This window comes from Lithobates pipiens, unplaced genomic scaffold, assembly GCF_037356315.1.
Source record: "Lithobates pipiens isolate NorthernLeopardFrog02 unplaced genomic scaffold, aLitPip1_a1.2 Scaffold_27, whole genome shotgun sequence".
Taxonomy (NCBI): Eukaryota; Metazoa; Chordata; class Amphibia; order Anura; family Ranidae; genus Lithobates; species Lithobates pipiens.
Window position 1 is genome coordinate 123,774,166 of NW_027507788.1, and position 21,285 is coordinate 123,795,450.

General features: G+C 44.4%; 1 protein-coding gene across 1 annotated transcript in view; it reads right to left on the reverse strand.

Annotated features, from left to right (window-relative positions):
• Positions 1–21,285, reverse strand: part of PRKCG (protein kinase C gamma) — a 610,652-nt gene that overhangs the window by 536,743 nt on the left and 52,624 nt on the right. The window contains exon 2 of the mRNA XM_077457420.1: positions 13,117–13,148. Coding sequence (XP_077313546.1) covers positions 13,117–13,148 — 32 coding nt within the window. The remainder of the gene's footprint in view (positions 1–13,116; positions 13,149–21,285) is intronic.

Here is a 21,285-nt window from a genome sequence, read left to right on the forward strand (position 1 = left end):
TGACACTTCTCCAAGGAGTTTCAATCCTTCTTCATGGAGCCATGAAAAACCTTCTCTAACCGGGCTTCATGTTCCTCTAATGTTCTTCCAAACACAATGATGTCATCCAGATACACTAATACTTCTACTAGGTTCCTGTCTCCTACTGTTCTTTCCATCAATCGCTGGAAGGTTGCTGGGGCCCCTGACAATTCCTGGTACATTCGACTGAACTCATAAAACCCCAAAGGGCAGATGAATGCAGTTTTTTCTCTGTCTTCCAGATGCATGGGGATCTAGTAGTACCCACTGTTCAAGTCGAATACACTAAACCAGTGATGATGAACCTTGGCACCCCAGATGTTTTTGAACTACATTTCCCATGATGCTCACCTACACTGCAGAGTGCAGGAGCATCATGGCAAATGTAGTTCCAAAACATCTTGGGTGCCAAGGTTCGCCATCAGTGCACTAAACCATTTAGCTCCAGTAAGACACTGCAAGGGGTTGTGTACTTAGCAGGAATAGTGCGGCGATTTAAATTCCGATACACATGCGTAGTGACCAATTCTTCTTCTGTACCACCACAATAGGGGACGCATAGGGGCTTCTTGACTCCTGAATGACCCCTGACCTTTTCAATTCAGCCAACTGGTTTTGAAGGTCTTCCAGGTCACTGAGGGGTATTCTTCTAGCTCGTTCTTGAAAAGGCGTATCCTCTTGCAACCAAATTTGGTGCAAGCCACTCATGGCACATCCTACATCAAAGTCATTCCCTCGAAAAAATCTTCTCCCATCTCATAAGCTGCGACTTCATTCTTTGCTGCCATACAGGGGGTAAAACTTCAGCACAATGCTGGAACTCCTTCCGCATCTGCCGACAGTCCTCTTTACCGGTAGTCTCTTCAGGAAGCACCGGGGTAGCTGCACTCACTCGGCCCCACCAACATGCGCGTCCCTAGCATGATCGGATGATCTGTGACATTCCGCAGACTAATTGGCACTTTTTTTTTCCAGTTCTGGACAGGTCCTTGGTGTGGACCAATTCAGGAACCATCTCTAATCCAACAGCTTTAGCTTGTTCATCAGTTTCTAATGCCATGTACAGATGACCGGACTTTTTGACAGCAAAGGTCCGACGGAACAAATGCATCAGACAAAATAATCATGTGTGGGCTTCATCAGACCTTTGCTGTCCAAAAATCTGACAGATTTTAGAAATAGAACATGTCTTAAATCTTCCCACCAGAACTCCGCTGGACCCAGTTCCTAGTGGGAAACCCGTCTGTATGCTGGTCCGACAGACCAATTACAATGCAAGGGCAGCTAAAGCACCTGCCCGCGAGAATGTTTCCAGTGCACTGGTTCTCGGCTGCAGGGTACTGTACATCTCGCGTTGTACATTTTCCTATTGCAGCGAGCGAGAGAGAGAGGCGATAATGTCCCTTAGGTCTGGTATGGATTTTAAGGGTAACCCCCTACGTGGAAAAAATGGTGTGGGGGTCCCCTCAAGGTCCATACCAGACCCTTATCCAAGCACGCAGCCTGGCCGGTCAGGAAAGGGGATGGGGACGAGCGAGCGCTCCCCCCCTCCTTAACCGTACCAGCCTGCATGCCCTCAACATGGGGGTGGGTGCTTTGGGGAAGGGGAGCCCCCCCCACCCCAAAGCACCTTGTCCCCATGTTGATGAGGACAAGGGCCTCTTCCCAACAACCCCTGCCATTGGTTGTTGGGGTCTGCAGGTGGGGGGCTTATCGGAATCCAGGAGCCCCCTTTAATAAGGGGTCCCCCAGATCCCGACCCCCCACCCTATGTGAATAAGTATGGGGTACATCGTACCCCTATCCATTCACCTCTCCGCTCTGCTCTCCGGCCTCTTCTCCCGCTCTCCGATTCTTCTCTCGCTCTCTGATTCTTCTCAAGGGCTCCTCTGCTAGCTTCTGCTCTTTTATCACTCTTTTGCTAGTGGTGGCCTGGTGTTTTCCATCGTCTTTTTCCCTCCGGTCTTCTTTCGATATTGACATGACGCTCTCTCCCGCTGCAATGCTGTGTGCAGGGTGCACTACGACTTATATAGGCATGGGGTGATGTCACCCGGTGACCCCGCCCCTTATGACGGCACAGTCCCAGGGCCCCCCACCCCTATTCACATAGGGTGGGGGGCCAGGATCTGGGGCCCCTTTTTAAAGGGGGCTCCCGGATTCACATACGCCCCCACCCACAGACCCCGACAACCAGCTGCCAGGGTTGTCAGAAAGAGGCCCTTGTCCTGAATAACATGGGGACTAGGTACTTTTGGGTGGGGGGGCTCGCAGGGTGCCCCCCTTCCCCAAAGCACCCACCCCCCATGTTGAGGTCATGCAGCCTGGTACGGTTCAGGAGGGGGGACGCTCGCTCATCCCCACCCCCTTTCCTGACTGGCAGGGCTGTATGCTCAGATAAGGGTCTGGTATGGACCTTGGGGGGACCCCCATTCTCTTTTTTCGGGTGTAGAGGGTTCCTCTTAAAATCCATACCAGGAGACAGGGCTCACAAGGTGTCAATCTCGCTGATAAAAGCGGCAAGATTGACTTTCTTTTATAGTCCCGTCGTAACTCATCGCGTTCAAAGTGTGTGGGCAAGTCCGTTCATTTGGAAGTCCATCGTAACTCTGTTGAAAGTCTGTCGGGAAAACCATCGGACCTAGTCTGATGGAAAGTACGGTCACGTGTGGGCAAGTCCATTCATTCGGAAAGTCCGTTGGAACTCCACCAAAAGTCCGTTGGACCTAGCCTGCTGGAAAGTCTGGTCGTGTGTACGTGGCATTATACTACAAAGGGGCCCAGTTGGTCCCACATCAGCTTGACTGTGGCTTTCAAACTAGCAACTTCTCCATGCTGCAACATTCTCTACCGGGTCTCCAACTTCCACAGGCACCCTACCCCCTCAACAGGGGTGCTCTGCTCTCTTGCCATACGTCAACAGGCTTGAAGTAACTGGGGATGGATCTTGTTAGGGATGGAACCATCTTCTCCCAATACAGATGACAACAGTCTCCTCACCAGGTCAGTGTTTGTCCCAATCAATACTGAATTCTGTCTAGCCCCCGGTGGCCTGGGGCACACAACTGTTAAGGTGTCAAATGCTTCCACTTTCCCAACAGCTGCTGGTCCAAAAGATATCTGAATGGGGATGTACCCATCATATGCGCACTTGCCAGTTCCAATTCCCCAGATCTCCAGTTCTTCAAGTTTGCGTAAGGGAATGTGACTCAGGTACTTGTCATAGAAGTCTGAATATAACAGCATGACTTGGACCCCAGTGTTTAGCAAGGCCCTAGTGTAAATACCCTCTACTTGTACAGACACAATTGGGGATGGCCCTACTAATTTCTCTGGGAAGCTCTCTAGGTTGTCTCTAGTAGAGTTGAGTCTGCAATCTCTATTATGTGTATTCTGAGAGGACCTAACAGTGGCCCTAGGTGGTGATAAGACATTGACCCTTTGTGCCTGGGTCCATGACACCGGTGACGGGTTACTTGACTGCAAAGGTAGCAAGACCGTCGATGCCAGGCCTTTCTTCTGGGGCCTTTTCTTGGCCTTCCTCCTTTTCCCAATCCTGGAGCTCTGTTTCTTGTCGGGGGTCCCAGCTGGCTCCTTCACTGAGACCCCTGAAAGTTTCCCGCCTTCTAATCTAGGAACAACTTTTGTAATACTTTCATAAGTTCCGCCAACAACTCTGTATTTCCTTCCTTCTGCAGGCACTGTGCCTTGAAGTGCCCTGGCTCCCCACACTTGAAACACTTCTGGATACCAGTCCTTTTGGCCTGTGCTTTGGCTTGAGCCTTCATAACATGCATCAAAACTTGTTGCACCTGCTCTTGAACTTGGGCTCCAGTGTCTGGCAACTTAACTGGGTTAACTTTGGGTGTAGAGGGTGCCACAGGAGTCTTATGGCACTCCCCCCACTCTGACTCCTCATCACTTTCTGGCACACTGGTGTCCACTTGAGCTGACTGAGCTGCAACTTTCTCAGCCTTCTGAGGGGTCTTTGCCACATCCCGTGCTTCTTGATTTTTCTCATCCAACAGGGTTTCTTCTTCTCTCACCAATTTTATCAACTATGAGTAAGTAGGAGCCTCTCATGTTCCTTTCTGTAGTTGTCAAAGCACAATTGGATGGTTGGGCCTAGCCCCTTGCAGAATTCTTTTCAGTCTGGCTTTGTCCACTTCTCGAGGATCGATCCCCATTTTCAGGATAATTTGATGCAGGATTTGATCCAACCGAACATCATAGTCCGATAACCTCCCTCCTCGACACTGATGAGTATGTTCAAATTTGTACATTAAATCTGGTAGTTTCTCCACGATTCCATAGACAGCACACAGAGCCTCACTGTAGTCCATAGCTTTACAGTCTGGTTTTCCCCTTTTCAGACTTCAAATATCATCAACTGCTGAGCTCTGGAGGCTTTCACTGATCCGTTGTCTCTTCATTGCTTTAGACACATTCCAATCTTCTATTTCCTGCATGGCTTGATCCATCCAACTGTCAAACTCTTCCTCCCCACTTGGGATGGGATGACATGACTCTTTATCAGGCTCTCAACCAATTGACTCATATCTGTGTAGAATGAAGCAGGGGGCATTCCAGCCATCTGCCACCGGACTCCCTCGTTTCAACTGGGAGGGGTCTTCATCCAGATCACCTGTTGACTGCAATGGGATCATTTGACCATAAAGGCCTTCTGCCAGACTCACAACACTCTTCTGAAACGCAGATGGAATACTCTCCCATCATTCCAAGAGAACATAAGTGCAATCGTCATCATACTCGTATTTTAAGTCTAAAAAGTAGGACCCTTGTTCTGGAATAGAGATGAACGAACTTCCGACGGGACGTTTCGCAAACGCGAACCGTGAACGCGGCCAAAAGTTTGCGAACCGCAAAGTTTGCAGCGAGCCCAATTGACTTTAATGACACGCGAACCTTAAAAACCTACAGGTCATATTTTCAGCCACAAAATACTTACTAGCTGTGCACACATAGTCCCACCACATGGACACTGACATAACAAAAGTATGAAGTGAATCTGGGATCGACAACGACAAGCATTCTTTTTTTATCTGTGAAATTTTGACAATTCAGGAGCGCATGAAGGCCATGGAGGAGAGGAAATGTCAGGGCAGGCTATGAAGAGGGTGCAGGAGATGATCACCAGCACCGTGATAGAGAGCACTGACACCAGCACCCTGATAGAGAGCACTGACACCACACCAGCACCGAGATAGAGAGAGAGCACTGACACCAGCACCGAGATAGAGAGAGAGCACTGACACAGCACCATGATAGAGAGCACTGACACCAGCACCGAGATAGAGAGCACTGACACCAGCACCGAGATAGAGAGCACTGACACCAGCACCGAGATAGAGAGCACTGACATCACACCAGCACCGTGATAGAGAGCACTGAAACCACACCAGCACCGAGATAGAGAGCACTGAGACCACACCAGCACAGAGATAGAGAGCACTGAGACCACACCAGCACCGAGATCGAGAGCACTGACACCACACCAGCACCGAGATAGAGAGAGAGCACTGACACCAGCACTGAGATAGAGAGCACTGACAGCAGCACTGATACCAGCAACTCGCTGTGGGACCCAAAAATATGACACCGCTCAACCTCTTCAAACAGGAGGGTAGGGGCATATAGTACGGTGTGCTTTTTTTGTACAAGGAAGTGAGTCATTTATAGAGTTATGCATATACATGGTCTACTGGTCACATGTGTTGAATTCCTCTGAGATCCATGTATCATTCATTTTTATAAATTTCAGGTAGTCAACACTGTCGTGAGCTAGGCGAGTGCGCTTATCGGTCACGATCCCCCCTGCTGCGCTGAACGTCCTTTCGGGCAGGACACTGGATGAGGGGCAAGCCAACAGTTCCATTGCAAATTGGACAAGCTCTGGCCAGAGGTCAAGCCTGCCCACCCAGTAGTCCAGGGGTTCATCACTCCTCAGAGCGTCCACATCGGTCGTTAACCCGATGTAGTCCGACACCCGTCGGTCTAGGCGTTCCCTGATGCAGGATCCAGATGACACCTGTCGATGGGTCGGCTGAAAGAATGACCTCATATCAGAAGTCCCCAACACATCTTCAAACTGGCCTCTTCTTGCAGGCGCTGTTGGATTGGTACCCACAACTCTTTCTCTGGGAATGGGGATTCCTCCTCTGCCAGCGCACACAAAAGCAGAATGCAGCAGTTGTCGAAGCAATGTCTGTAAGTGCTCCATTCTGACAGCCCTCTGTTACGGTGGTAACATTTCCGCCATTTTGTCTTTGTATCGGGGGTCTAACTACGTTGCCACCCAGTACTGGTCCTTGACCCTTTTTATACGGGGGTCCCTGTTAAAACACTGCAGCATGAAGGCCCCTATTTGCACTAAACTGGAAGCGGTGTGGTGGCCTGGCTCCTGCTCATCATCCAGATAATGTCATCCTCCTCGTTCTCCTCTCCCCATCCACGCACAACAACAGGGATCCCAGAAAGGTTTAAAGCATGCTCTTCTTGCTCTTCCTCATCCGCCCCGGCACCATACTCCTCTGACTCCTCTTCAGGCTCATGTTGTTGACTTGTCTCAGATAGAGTAGCCCCCTGGGAATTCATCCAGCATTGCGTCTTCCTCATCTTCCTCCTCCTCCACGGCTTGATTAATGACACGATGCAATGCACGCTCCATAAAGAAGGCATAAGGTACCATGTCACTGATGGCGCCATGGCTGCGACTGACCAGTTTGGTGATCTCATCAAATGGCCGCAGAAGTCTGCATGCGTCGTGCATGAGCAGCCACTGAAAAAAACCAAGCTCCCCAAAACCTGTTCTGCTGCAGAGTTCGTACAGGTAGACGTTAACTGCACGTTTCTGCTGGAGCAGCCTATCAAGCATATAGAAGGTTGAGTTCCATCGCGTCAGGCAAACGCAAAAAAGACGTCTGACCGGCAGATTGTGTCGACGCTGAATGTCAGCAAGGCGCGCCATGGCCATGTAAGATCTTCTGAAATGGGCTGAGATTTTCCTTGCCTGCCGCAAGATGTCCTGGACCCCAGGGTATTTGACAACGAATCGCTGCATGACCAAGTTTAAGACGTGTGCCATACATGGCACATGCGTAATTTTGGCCTGTTTCAATGCGCTAAGCAGATTGGCACCGTTGTCACATACCACTTTACCAACTGTCAAATTGAGCGGTGTTAGCCACTGATCTGTCTGTGAACGCAAAGCTGAAAGGAGTGCCGAGCCAGTGTGGCTCTTGGCTTCCAGGCACAACAGATGCAGCACAGCATGGCAACGTCTCACCTGGCATGTTGAATAGGTTCTGGGGAGCTTGGGCGGCGCAGCGGAAGAGACGCTAGCAGCGGAAAAGGTGGAGTCAGCCGAGGAGGAGAGGGAGGAGGATGGAGTAGGAGGAGGAGAAGAAGAGCCAGGCCTGCATGCAATCCGTGGTGGTAAAATCAAATGTACACGGGTGCCAGGGGTTACATGCTTGACGGCCGTCAGAAGGTTCACCCAGTGGGCAGTAAAAGTTATATACCTTCCCCGCCTGTGTTTGCTAGACCACATGTCTGTAGTCAGATGTATCTTGGCACCGACACTGTGTGCCAGAGATACATTTACTTGCCGCTGAACATGGCCATATAGCTCTGGGATGCCCTTCTGTGAGAAATACTTCCTTCCTGGGACCTTCCATTGTGGTGTTTCAATGGCCACAAATTTTCGAAAGGCCTCCGAGTCCACCAGTTTATATGGCAGCAGTTGGCGGACTATCAGTTCTGACAAGCCAGCCGTCAACCGTTGGGCAAGAGGGTTATCCGGCGTCATCTTTTTTTACGCTCAAACATTTGGCCCACGGAAGAGTGCCTTTTTCCAGAAAAACTTGAGGATGGCATGATGAAAGGTGGAGTGGAGGACTATTGTGAGGAGAGAGGAGAAGGAGAAGTAGAAGACGAGGCTGGACGGTGAAAGCCTGGAGTGTGGCTTTGTGGGTTCTGTTGCTCCCACTGGGCTCGGTGATGGCTGCTCATGTGCCTTCTTAAGGCGGTCATCCCTAGGTGAGTGTTGGGCTTACCGCGACTTATGCGTTGACTGCAAAGATTGCAGATGGCAACACTATTGTCAGCAGCGGACACGTTAAAAAAAGCCCACGCTGCGGAGCCATGTGCCGTGTCCTGGGAGTGTCAGATGTGACCGTACATGGTTGATGCCTCATTCCTGATACATTGGCAGTCTGCTTTGTCCCTCCTGTGCAATCTACGTTCCGCCTGCTTCTCCTCCCTATCTGCTGGTCCATATCTCCCTCTGAACTCCCCTCCTCTTCCTCTCTTGTGGGCACCCACGTGACATCACTAGACACGTCATCATCGACGTCACCTTCCCCACCGCTATAATTAGATATGTCGGAGTAGGCAGCAACAGCGGGGACCAACCTCCTCCTTGAGCTGATCTGGGTACTGTCGCCATACTGCTGAGTGGCGCATCGCAAATGTCTTGATATGGATCTTTGTGGACCTAGTAGCTAGTGATTTGCAGACTGTCCCTCAGTCCCTACACTGATAAAAGACAGCTGCAGAATTGGGCAGCGGTCAAGTATAATATTATTTCTGTATTTGGAAGAAAGTATATTATACGTGTACAACCCTATATACTGTACACCTATACCAGTCCTTAAAAGGACCTTTGTGGCCGTAATAGTAATAGCTAGTGATTAAACTGACTGTCCCTGCTCCACACAGCATCCTGTCCCTGCACTGACAAAAGACAGCTGCAGAATCAGTCAGCAGTGCACTCAGCAATCACCAGCATAGCAGTGCTCCAGAACCCTTTATACTGTACATCTATACCAGTCGTTAAAAGGACTTTTGTGGACATAATAGCTAGTGATTTGTGTCACTACAGTCTCTCCCTGCTCCACACAGTGTCCTGTCCCTACACTGACATAAGACAGAATGTAAAATGGCCACCAGATCAGGTCTATTTATGAGGTAGGGGGAATGTCCAATTGTCCATGTGCTGAAATGTCTCAATTGGCTGTCCTGTACCCCATGATGGATGTGTCACCATGGGTCAAAGTTCTTTCACAATGTAAACGCATATGTCCGCCGGGAGAACAGCGCCACAAGTCCGCCGGTTTGGCGAATCGCGAACTCGCAAAATTCGCAGAGAACCGACCGCTGGGCAATCCGCAAGGCCATCTCTATTCTGGAACAGCCTTTCTCATCAGCTGTCGCACCTCCTTGTCAAACCACCGGACTTCTGGCAGTTTCAAAACTGTGGTTAGCTCTAATCGGCTCCTATGTTCTTGGCCCCAGTCAGTAGTGGTCACCGTGTCCGTTTTCTCTTCTACTCTGGACATGTCACCTGATTTGCTCAAGCATCCCAGATAGGGTATCTCGGTGGAACCTCCAAATGTAGCGGTACCCCGTGAGGGCTGCTAATAGACTCTGTAACCACCTACCTCGACTCCTCAAATCCTCCATTACCTCTGATATCCTGGGTTCAGTCATATTACCAACTGTATTAGTAAATAGAGACTCACACAGTATTAAAGAAACAGTTCAAGTATGTTTACTGTATTAGTGAGAGCACAAATATAGATATATCTCAACTTTGTCAGATAGAAAGAATATACTCTTACAAACAGATATTTTATCTATACTTATCAAAAAGGCAATATAATGGTGCAAAATTCCTTTAAGTGTAAATGAACATAAAAATGAACCCAATCACTGAAACCTATGTGAACAGGTTAACAGGAGGGTAGATAACTGCCACTATATCTGCTCTGTCAGGTTTCTGCCTTCTACCTCTTCAATTCACAGGCCATTAAATCTTGCACAATATAAAGAAACAATATACAGACTACATTATTAAAATTGGCTGGCTCCCTTTAGATGCAGTCCAATGTGATTAAAGTAGATGAGGGAAAAGGATAACAAAAGGTAAAAGGGTATTCCTTGAAATCCAGATGTCTTCAGCTAGCCTCGTTGTGTTGTAACTAAAGTCATCCTTGATAACAAGGTATAGCAAATTTGGCATAACTTTAGGTTATCCTTGTTGTATTGTAGATCCCTTTGATATGATCCTAATGGTGCTATCCAGTATAGCTACTCAAATCAATAATGTGAACTGGGCATAGATATCTGCTTTCAGTGTCCACTATAAAATAAAAACTGACTTTGGTGGAACTACAAGTACCACCAGCTGAACTGTGTGAATGATATCTGAAAGCAGTGTCTTTAACAATAAGATGGGCTATGCCTGCTCACCACTCTGGAACTCAGATACAGTTGGCGATGATGTAGATGAGGACAAACAGATTCTAACAGGAACTCTCTCTGTATCCTGGCTCTGGGAAATGGTACCAGCCCACTGGAATCTTAAGTGCAGGCATCTCTGAATGACCTGGAACACCCTCCGGTCTGCTGCAGGGAAGAAGAGATGCTGTCCGCAGAGGTCCCTCTGTCCGAGTATAGCTGTCCGGCTCCCCGCTGTGTAGGCCACAAATCAACAGCAGCTCACTGTCACACAGACCACCTGCTGGCAGAGTCAAACAGTGTCCCAAGAGGCTAATCTAGGCCACACCAGCCCTTTTTATATCCTTTCCCAGCAATCCGTTCTGTCCACTCAGCATTTTCTTAATTGTAGTTCAAATCAGTCCTGTTGGTATAGTCACTTCAGCATTCTGAACTACACATCCCATGATGCTGTGCTCTAAATCCTATCACAGGAAAAAGGAAATTGACACATAGTCCAGCAAACACTAGAGGGAGTCAACCCCACATTAATAACACAGAAAATGTCTATGAATTGCAGGCATAATAGCCAGCTCCTGGCTACATAACATTATAGCGAGACTATATTATACATTCTGGAAATGCATAATTAACACCACTTAAAACGATAGTAAACTGAGGCTCACGCATCATGTGCAACTAAAAGGCCACTAATTTATACCTTTTAAAACGCATCCCAATTCAATTTATCCCCCTACCATGTTTATTCTTTCTTTGCCTGTGTTTTTTTTTCTTTGTATCCTGGCTCAAGCTGGCGCCATCTTAGCTCCTGTCCACTGCTTCCTCCCCCGCAGCATACTTCTGCCCTCTCCTCTGTGTGATCTTGTGCATGCACAGTGGATCCACTCTCTCCATTGATCCTGAGTGGCAATGTTGCACCCCCTTTGAAGTAGCAAGTCACATGGGGTATATTAGAAAATTCTCAATAGATTCACAGTCTTGCGAGATTACCTGCTGATGATGCAGACACTGCATCAGGATGAACAGACTGATGACACACGGATTGCGCTGTAAACAGGGGCCAAAATGCGGATGTTCCGGTAACGTCATTGCAGAATACATTGGGCAATATCTCCGAAAGAGCGCAAGTTGGAACAGTAAGAAAGATACTAATATGTCATTTAATCCAGTTTGCGTTTCATGAGGAAAACTAGTGAATGAGAGCTTACTACTGCTTTCATTTCCTAACTAATAAGACAGTCAAAAGATAAATGATAAAAAGCCACTTACAATCAGGGCTGTATTAACATAGGGGCTATTGGAGCTGCAGCTCCAGGCCCCTACCTTAATATAGGCCCAGCCACCCAAAAAGGACATTGAAAGCAATGGGTCAACGGGAAGAGATCTCCCCTGACGGGCCCTGCATTCCACATGCACCGCCTGAGCAGGGTGGTGAGATTGATAATGGGCACTGCATGAGCAGTCCTAACAGAAGCCCAGGGCATGCCAATGCAGGGCTCTTACAGAAGTCTGGGGCTTCCATAGTGTTAGGCCTGCGCAGCTGCACTCTTTCAGCTCAGAGTGCACGCCAATGCATGGTCCTTGCAGAAACTTGGCAAATCAAATGCCAGGCTTTCCTAGTGTTATGCCTGTGCGGCTGCACACTTTTGAGTTTGGGCGCATGCCAGTACAGGCTCTTGGAAAGCAGAAGGGTGCCCAGTAAAAGGCCCACCAAAATCCTCAGCACCAAGCATATGATGCTCTTAATCCGGCCCTGCTTACAATACCCAAACTTATGTCATCTTTCAATAGGTTAGAGTGGCCGTGGACAGGCAGGTCTCTCACTGAGTGCAATATGGAATGAGAGATCTGCCTGTTTTTGGAAGATTTGACTTGACCTAAGTACTCTATGTGTCACGTAGTTTCTCTTTGTACCTATAATGGTAGGACAGCCAAAGCTTCAAAACAAGATAGCAGCTATGAGTTTGGTTTAAAAATCTTTACCCAGGTTTAGTTATTCATGTAAATTACAGCTACCTGACTATTTCTACAGCCTACTAAGCATCTTTCCTAGAACTGGGGCTCACTTGGCAACTCCATAAGCTGAGAACACCCACGGGCTATATCAAGATAGGAAGCAGTGTATGCTGCTTCTGTAAAGATTACCTTTAATAATTCTTAAAAAATACAATTCTACTAAGCTTTGTTTGCCCAAAAGATGCTAAATGTATTATGTTGGCTATAAACATATAGACAAAATGAATCAATCAAAATGCATCAATAAATCAAAAATTAATAGGCCCATGGATAAAATATAAAACTGCTTTTGTCTATAAGGACTCCACATGTGTGTGAACTCAAATGGTTCAGGTTACACCAAAAAGCACCATGCCAAAAGGAATCAAAAAATACATGCAGTTGTAAAACACAGACATAATGGACCATAACCAGAGCATTATAAATTATTGTTAGACAGCTACTATAGCTTACTTTACACATTGCTTTATTATATTAAGGTATATCTTATGATTTATTTGCATGTTAGCTGTACACAACCAATGGCATTTATTCTAAAAATAAAACAAAAGGATTATACTAGAGTATCCAACACATTTTAATTACACTGCGGTTGACCCTAATAAAAAAAAAAAAAAAAAGAGAGAATTTACATTTTTTTTCTGGACATCTGAGAGTTAGCAAGCCAATTTTACCTACAGCAAAATAAAAGGCAATTTAAATAAATTAATAATACTTCTCTACTGCACAGCTGCAAAAAATAGCAGAGGGCATCCTCTGGAGAGAATGTGAGGATGAGATAAAGCACAAACAAAGCAAAGCATAAAATAAATATCTTACCCTGGCACTGGAATCCTTGTTTTCCAATCCCCCTGTGGAGAGGAAAGAACAAGCAGGATTCATTAGTTGAATATGGAATGCTATGAACATTATACAATATGCATCTGTCAAAGTTAAGAGTCCCAGCTGTCCACTAGAAGGGGCATATTTGTACTTACATTACTGAGTGTGAAATAAACCCAGGCATATAAAATAGTGTATGAAATATAAATTGCATTAAACATTTATGTCTATATATATTGTAAATGTATGCAAATGTTGGTTGCAAAATCATTTAAATATTAAATTAATTGAAAGAAAGAAGAAAATAATTTGAAAAAGTTTGAAATGTTTATCTGGGCAAAGCAAGCAATTTTGTTGTAATCCCCTCCCCAAGCAGGGATGGGCTTGGGCATATTTGGATCCCAGTTTGAACCCAGCTGAGCTATGTCGCCAGGAAGCTGGCACTGTACAAAGCCAATTCTGCGTGGCTGAGGTATTCCCTACCCTGCAGCTGCATGTAAACACATCCCTTGTAGGGCAGGTGAATCCCCTGGCTGTTTAGGATTAACTTTATGCAATTAAAGCTTCCTGGCAGAATAGCTAACGTGGGCTCAGACTAGGATCCAAACATGCCTGATCTCATCCAAACTCCCAGCAGCAAATATCTACTTTTCTTCCCTCCCCTCCTTGGAGAAATGTTTATTACTTCCACAGTTTATTTCCCATCTGCACTCTTAACCTCTTAATTAGTTTAGATACTATGTACATGTATAGTGCAAAAAGCCAGGAATGAAATTCTTGTGGATCTGACACATGGGCGACTTTCTTGCAGCAATTACTCCCCCCCCCCCCCCCCCCCCCCTACACACACACACTTTTTCTTGCAATTTTTTGTTCCAAAGAAAATCACAGAGGAATCGCTAACAGTGAATTTTTTTGTAAAGTAATTAGTTGCTCAGCAATCGACATTCATCAGCGTTATAGCCTCGTGGCAAAATCACTAGTGACAATAGTTCCTAGCGCTTTTCTAGAGAGTGATGTGTAGCAGAGCACAACCCAATTCTGAAGTAAATCTCCTAACATTTAAACCACTAGCTACAAATCTGTTGCCTGTTGTCTGTTAATCGCTGGCATTAGTGATTTGTAGCACCAATTCACCTCTACAAATGAATTGCTCTTGAGTCACCCACCTATGTGCAATTTTTATTATATTAATATTATTATACCGAATTTATATAGCTCCAACAGTTTGCACAGTGTTTTACAAAAGAAAGGGGGACAGTACTGTAACAGATGTCAAAAATATTGGATTTTTCTTTTACTTTTGTTTTATGGAATTGACAGTTTTTAATTCAGATGCAGTATGTAATGGAGTCAGGGGGCCAGGGGCGCTAAAACCTTTCTTGATCTCCAGCATGTGTTCTGTTCCACCCACACCTCCATCACAAGTACAGCTACAAAATAACTCAAGACAAGAGGGTGAGAAGTGCCCTGCTTCTGAGAGCTTACAAACTAAAGGGAGGGGCAAGCACTACAAAAATTCAGTTGTTAGGCTATATATATGTATGCTATCTGATTGATATTGCATGACTTGAAAAGTGAGAAAGAAGGATGTACCCTATGGTGGACAGATACTAGTACCTGGTCAAATGGAACATACAGAGTGAGAAATGCACTATATTCTCTTTAAAACATGTCCTATGAGGGTGCCTCTTCCTAGATGCAAAGAGTAAAACAATTTTCTAAATGTATCAACTGTGGTTAAGGATGCTAAATTATTAGGGAACAGAGAACGGAAACCCCTTTTCCAAACACATTTCCATTTGCCGCTTCCAATAGCAGTAGACAAATTGATTTAACCTACAGTATCCATTGCTTATCCATCTAACTTCTAATCTAAACTCTAATGAATTGCGTTGGGTTACTTCCCACTCCCATTCCTATATTTATATATATGCAGTGTATTTCTGTATGAGTGTGCACATTTCTGTGTACAAACTATATTTGATCATACCTGTAAAGCAATATATTCTTGTCCTGTCTGCTGTCCTGGCTCATTGTGCATTGTAAAACTGTAAGGTGGGGAAGAATTCGTACCCATTTATGGAGGACAAACAGAAGGACCTGGACACCTGGAGCATACAGGTTCAGTAATGTACTGTCGACACCCTCTGTGGGGGTGCAAAGGGTTTACATTTTGCCCCTTTAAGGGGTAGTAGGCAACGTGATCTAAGCTACAGCAACTAAACCAAAGTCATCTGCCTTTTGACAGTCCATGCAACTGCCCCAAAGGCCAGTACAGGTAATCACTGTGGACACAGGGGACAATTAGCAGATCTCAGCCATGAAAAGACTAAACCAGAGAGTGATACAAATGGTTTAGATCAAAGCATATTCATGTGTTAGAATGGCTCAGTCAAAGTCCAGTCCTAAATCCAATGTGTGGCAAGAACTGAAAATTGCTGTTCAGACACTCTCCATCCAATCTGACAGAGCTTGAGCTATTGTGCAAAGAAGAATGGGCAGAAAAGTCACTCTAATGCCGTGTACACACGACCGGACTTTTCGAGGGACTAGGTCCGACGGTCTTTCCAACGGAGTTTCGGCGGAGTTCCGACAGACTTTCCGAATGAACGGACTTGGCCACACACAATCACACCAAAGTGGATTTTTGGCAAGCAAAGGTCCAATGGAGCCCACACAAGATCGAATTGTCCGACGGAAAGGTGGTTCTACAAAGTATTGACTCAGGGGGGCTGAATACAAGTGCATGCCATACTTTTCAGATGTTAATTTGTAAAAAATTGTGAAAAACATTTAACATTTTCCTTTCAGTCTACAATTATGTGCCACTTTGTGTTGGTCTACTTTTTTAGTTGTAACATGACAAAATGTGGAAAATTTCAAGGGGTATGAATACTTTTTCAATGAACTTTAAGGGTACATGAAGCCACCTCGCAGCACCTTTAACTGGCTAGCTCAACTTTATAGCTTTTCTATAAAGTCAGCTTAAGACCTTCAACATGAGATAGTGAGAAATAGTTATTTTTAAAGAATATGTCACATTTCTTAGCCATCCCTAGAGGTGAATCTATTGTGACCTATTTCCTTATGAACCTATAATTCTGTAGGGACCTCCTATTCTGCAATTAATTAATCACGAGAACTCAATTCTAGTTTCTGCTCCATATGTAAGCGTTTCTTCCTGCTATAAAAAACGCCATTTTGGTACAGAGATACCATGGTATAAAGTTGATTTTAGCATCTTTAATTTACATTTATCTTAATGTAAGTAGGAATAATAAAAAAAAACAATTGTATGTGCAGTAATATAAGTAAATCTTACACAAATACAGTATAAAAACGACAAAAAGGGAGAACCATTACTTTTGATTATTGCAACAATCCAATTTTTTCTTTTTTTTTCTTCACCTGCCAAAAAATTGCTTGTACCTCTGTACTTCACTGCTGATACTGAAATTGTTTTGCATCATATCAACTTATTATATCTCTAATCTGGTTTTTAAAACATATCCAAAATTACATATAAGTTGATAAATAAAATTTTATTAATGAAGACAAAACCCATGGCTATTGCTATTCCAAGCCAGAAGTGAAAAGGATCAGCCTGTTACTAAAGGTTCATCATAGCAGTGATAAGTATATTCTCAGGCAACAAAAGACAATAAATTCTTGAATTAATAATTTAGTAAGTAGATATTTTTTGTGGCATGTGAATTTATCACTTTATTTTTAGTGGTGTTTCTTTAGTGGTTATAGAACATATGGAGCCTGGCTGTACTTCTGGGTTTAAAAAGAAATCCCATACGTAAGAGAGACACATGATGGGAAATTTATATTTTATAGAATATCCATCTTTATTTACACTCTACTTACATTTTCATGCAATTTATGGATTTTCACATTACCATAACTGATATGTGGGGATTAGAAATGCATACATGGTGCACAGTTCACCTTTTTTCCACACACAACTGCAGGCTCCTGGCGAGTTGAGGAGAGTGCTTGCTGCTGGAGAATGTTGAGTTAGGCAAGTTTTGTGCCTTTTTCTATACCCCCTACACAAAACATAAATGTACCCCTTGTAGTATGGGGGGGGGGTGGTGGGAGCGCAAACTGCACGGTTACATTTTACTGTAACTGTTAAATGTTTGGCTTTAAGTTAGTCGGTCTTCCCCAACCTTTCCTTCTCCGTAACATTAAAGTGTTACTAAACCCAGGACCCTTTATTCACTATGCAGGAGCTCTGGTCTCCCACAGTACACAGAACATGGAAATGCTATAGGTTTAGTAAATATAAACAGCTAAATACCTTTTCTAATCAACAGTTAGAGCAGGTTGTGACTTTTGTCAGTGTCTGGTTAAAGCTTGTAAGAGTTTTCATTCTACTCTGGCTGTCCTATGAGGCTGCAGGACCCCTGACCCTCTGTCTGGACAGTGCTGATTGGCCCTGGGCTGATCACATGCACTCTCCCAACAAAAGAAAAAAACTTTCTAGGAATACACACCAAACTCTGCATTTGCAGCTTGTCCCCTATGCTCTGTTCTATCAGCAACTGAATTGGGTACAATGGAAGAAGGGGAGGATCAGAGAAGACACAATGCAGAGGGTTAACCCCTTAGGTTCCACAGTGAGTATAACATGCATGCTTTACTGCATATATAGACTGATTTTATTGTTGTAGGTTTGGTAATACTTTAAACCTGACTATGCTAATACAATGTATATAATAAAACGAATAGTGTTAGTATGAGATACTAACTTCCTTCTTGTGGTGCTTCGCCAGTCCCTGTGGTCTGCCTTATCTCACTCATGTGCCTGCTGGGTGCCCCAATAGTAAGCTGATTGTGTGCTTGCTTCGGAGTCATCTCAGTGTGACACTTTGTTGTTGTAGTACTTACCTGAGCCCCATCTCGATCCAGCAATGTTGCACGAGTGACTCAGCTGTCTGGGTCTCTCCCTCCTCATCGGCTGAAACAGCAGCAAAGTGCCATTGGCTCCCGCTGCTGTCAATCAGTGAGCCAATGAGCAAAGAGAGGGGCGAGGTGGAGCGGGGCCAGGCCATGGCTCTGTGTCTAAATGGATTCGGGTGCCCCCATAGCAAGCTGCTTGCAGTGGGGACACTCAACAGGAGGGAGGGACCAGGAGTATCGAAGAGGGACCCGTGAAGAGGAGGATCGGGGGCTGCTCGGTGCAAAACCATTACACAGGGCAGGTAAGTATAACATGTTTGTTTGTTTTAACCAAAAAAGAATGAGACTTTAATATCACTTTAACTCAATAATTTGGAGGAGGAGCGCCCCTATATTTTTGGTCAGATAATCTATATATGAATCAGGCAACGTCTGCTAGGGTCCATACATGTTGGAACAGCAAGTGTTCATAAAGACAGCACAAAACCACCTGCTGGGAGCAATATCAGTGTTAGCTGAGAGTCATATGTAGCTAAGAATCAGTACTACAACTGGAAGGTATTATTAGTAATATTTATAATTGATAATTAGTATTACTTATTCTAGTATAATAAGTGGTTCTTGTAAGAAATTTTTCTGTGACATTATAGTGAAGTATTTTGTACAATTACTCTGACACATGAATTTGTTCTATATTTAGTTTGTCGCTTTCCTCTGCACTCTATCATGAATAAGTCCCCACTGATTTTATTACTGAATTCATTTTTCTTACAAAATAGGTTAATTATTTGCTCAGTCTCAATTAATGAACTTCTATTAACACTCTTATGCTTGGAATTATATTTCTGAGTGATATCTGTGGACCTTTAAGTGTCTTAGCAAATAACTTCACATTGGAAATTCCTCAAGGAAAACTTTTTTTTTTTAAATGAGGAGCTGCTGAAATTGTTTGATATAGGCAATTATTACTTTTACTTTATTATGTTCAGTTTATAAAGCAATAATATACAATTAAATGTCTGGCTTACTTTTTTTGTCTGTGCCTACCACTCTCTCTACGTCAGTGAACCGCAACAAACACAGCTGCCAATAGACTTTGTTTGCCATATTGTATTGTAACAGAACTGTCTCCTCTCATGTTGTATAGCGCTGAGCTAACTGTTGGTGCTATATAAATCTTGTATATTCTGCACAGAGTACCCCCCATCCTCCTCCTCTGAGGTTTCTGCCAGCGCTCCTGGTCCCTCATCCTTCTCAGTTCGCCACCATGAGAAGCAGCTTCCTATGGTGGTCGATCCTAAACCACACTGCCCATGTCTATAGACAAAGACAGCGTAGCTTGGCCCCACCCTCTGCTCCCTCATCATAGAATTTGATTGATGCTACCAATCTATCCTGTGAGGAGGGAGAGAGATGCTGCTCTCAGATACAGTGCTGGCTCAAGCTCAGGCTCAGGTAAGTATAGGGGAGCCGCATGCATTTATTTTTACTCTAATAATAAGAAAATGCATTAAGATTCCTCCTGCCTTTAAAACCACTTTAACCACTTGCCTACAGGGCACTTTCACCCCCTTCCTGTCCAGGCCAGTTATCAGCTTTCAGTACTCTCACACGTTAAATGACAATTACTCAGTCATGCAACACTGTACCCATATGAAATTTGTATCCTTTTTTCCCAAATAGAGCTTTCTTTTGGTGGTATTTAATCACTAGTGGGTTTTATTATTTTTTGTGCTATAAATAAAAAAAGACTGTAAATTTTGTGAAAAAATGCCTTTTTCTTTGTTTCTGTCATAACATTTTTAAATTTATACTGCTACATATCTTTGGTAAAAATAACCCAAATTAGTGTATATTATTTGGTCTTTGTGAAAGTTATAGAGTCTACAATCTATGGTGCCAATCACTGAAAATTGATCACATCTGATCAGGCCTTCAGTACATCAGGTGTATCTCATTTCTTGAGACACTAACAAGTCAGGAAAGTACAAATACCGCCCAAATGACCCCTTTTTAGAAAGTAGACATTCCAAGGTATTAAGTAAGTAGCATGGTGAGTTTTTTTAAATTGTATTTTTTTCCCACAATCCTTTGCAAAATGAAGATTTTTTTTTTTTTTTTTTTTTTTTTTACAAAATTGTCATATTATCAGGTTATTTCTCACACACAGCATATGCATACAACAAATTACACCCCAAAATACATTCTGCTACTTTTCCCAAATATGGTGATACCACATGTGTGAGACTTTTACACAGCCTGGCCACATACAAAGGCCCAACATTGAAGTGGCACCTTCAGGCGTTCTAGGAGCATCTCTCAACCACCTATTACACTTTTGATGGCCCTGGAGCACCAGGACAATGGAATTGCCACCAAATGACCCCATTTTGGAAAGCAAACACCCCAATGTATAATCTGTTAGGCATAATGAGTCTTTTGAATGGTTCATTTTTTTCCAGAAGTTTTTGTAAAATGTGGAGAAAAAATGAAAATGCTTTTTTTTTTTCTTTACATAAAGTTGTCAATTTATAAGATATTTCTAACACATAGCATGTATATAGCAAAAATAAAACCCCAAAATACATTCTGCTACTCTTCCCGAGTATAGCGATACCACATGTGTGAGACTTTTACACAGCCTGGCCACATACAGAGGACAACATTGAAGTAGTACCTTCAGGCGTTTTAGGAGCATAAATTACATTAATTACCTCTCATTTCATTCCTACCAATCACTCTTTTGAAGGTCTTTGAGCACCAGCCCACTGGAATTACCCACAAAATGACCCCATTTTGGAAAGCAAACACCCCAACGTATATTCTATGAGGCATGGGCTGCAGATAGGTACTCGAGTACTCTGATGGGCTGGAGACAGGTACTCGGGTAACTTGATGAGCTGGTGACAGGTACTCAGGTACTGTGATGGCCTGGTGACATGTACTCGGGTACTCTGATGGGCTACAGATAGGTACTCGGATACTCTGATGGGCTGTGACAAGTACTCGGGTACTCAGATGGACTGTGACAGGTACTACTCTGATGGACTGTGATGGGTACTTTGATGGGTGGTGACAGGTCCTCTTTATTGGGGAGGTGCAATCAGTGTGATTGGTGTACACTGTAGGCGGTAATGAGATGTTACCTCAATTTCCTCTTCACACATGATCGATGTGTGAGGAGAAGAACCCGGTAACATCTTGTTTTCACAGTTTGTTAACATAGTTACATAGTTACATAGTTACTAAGGT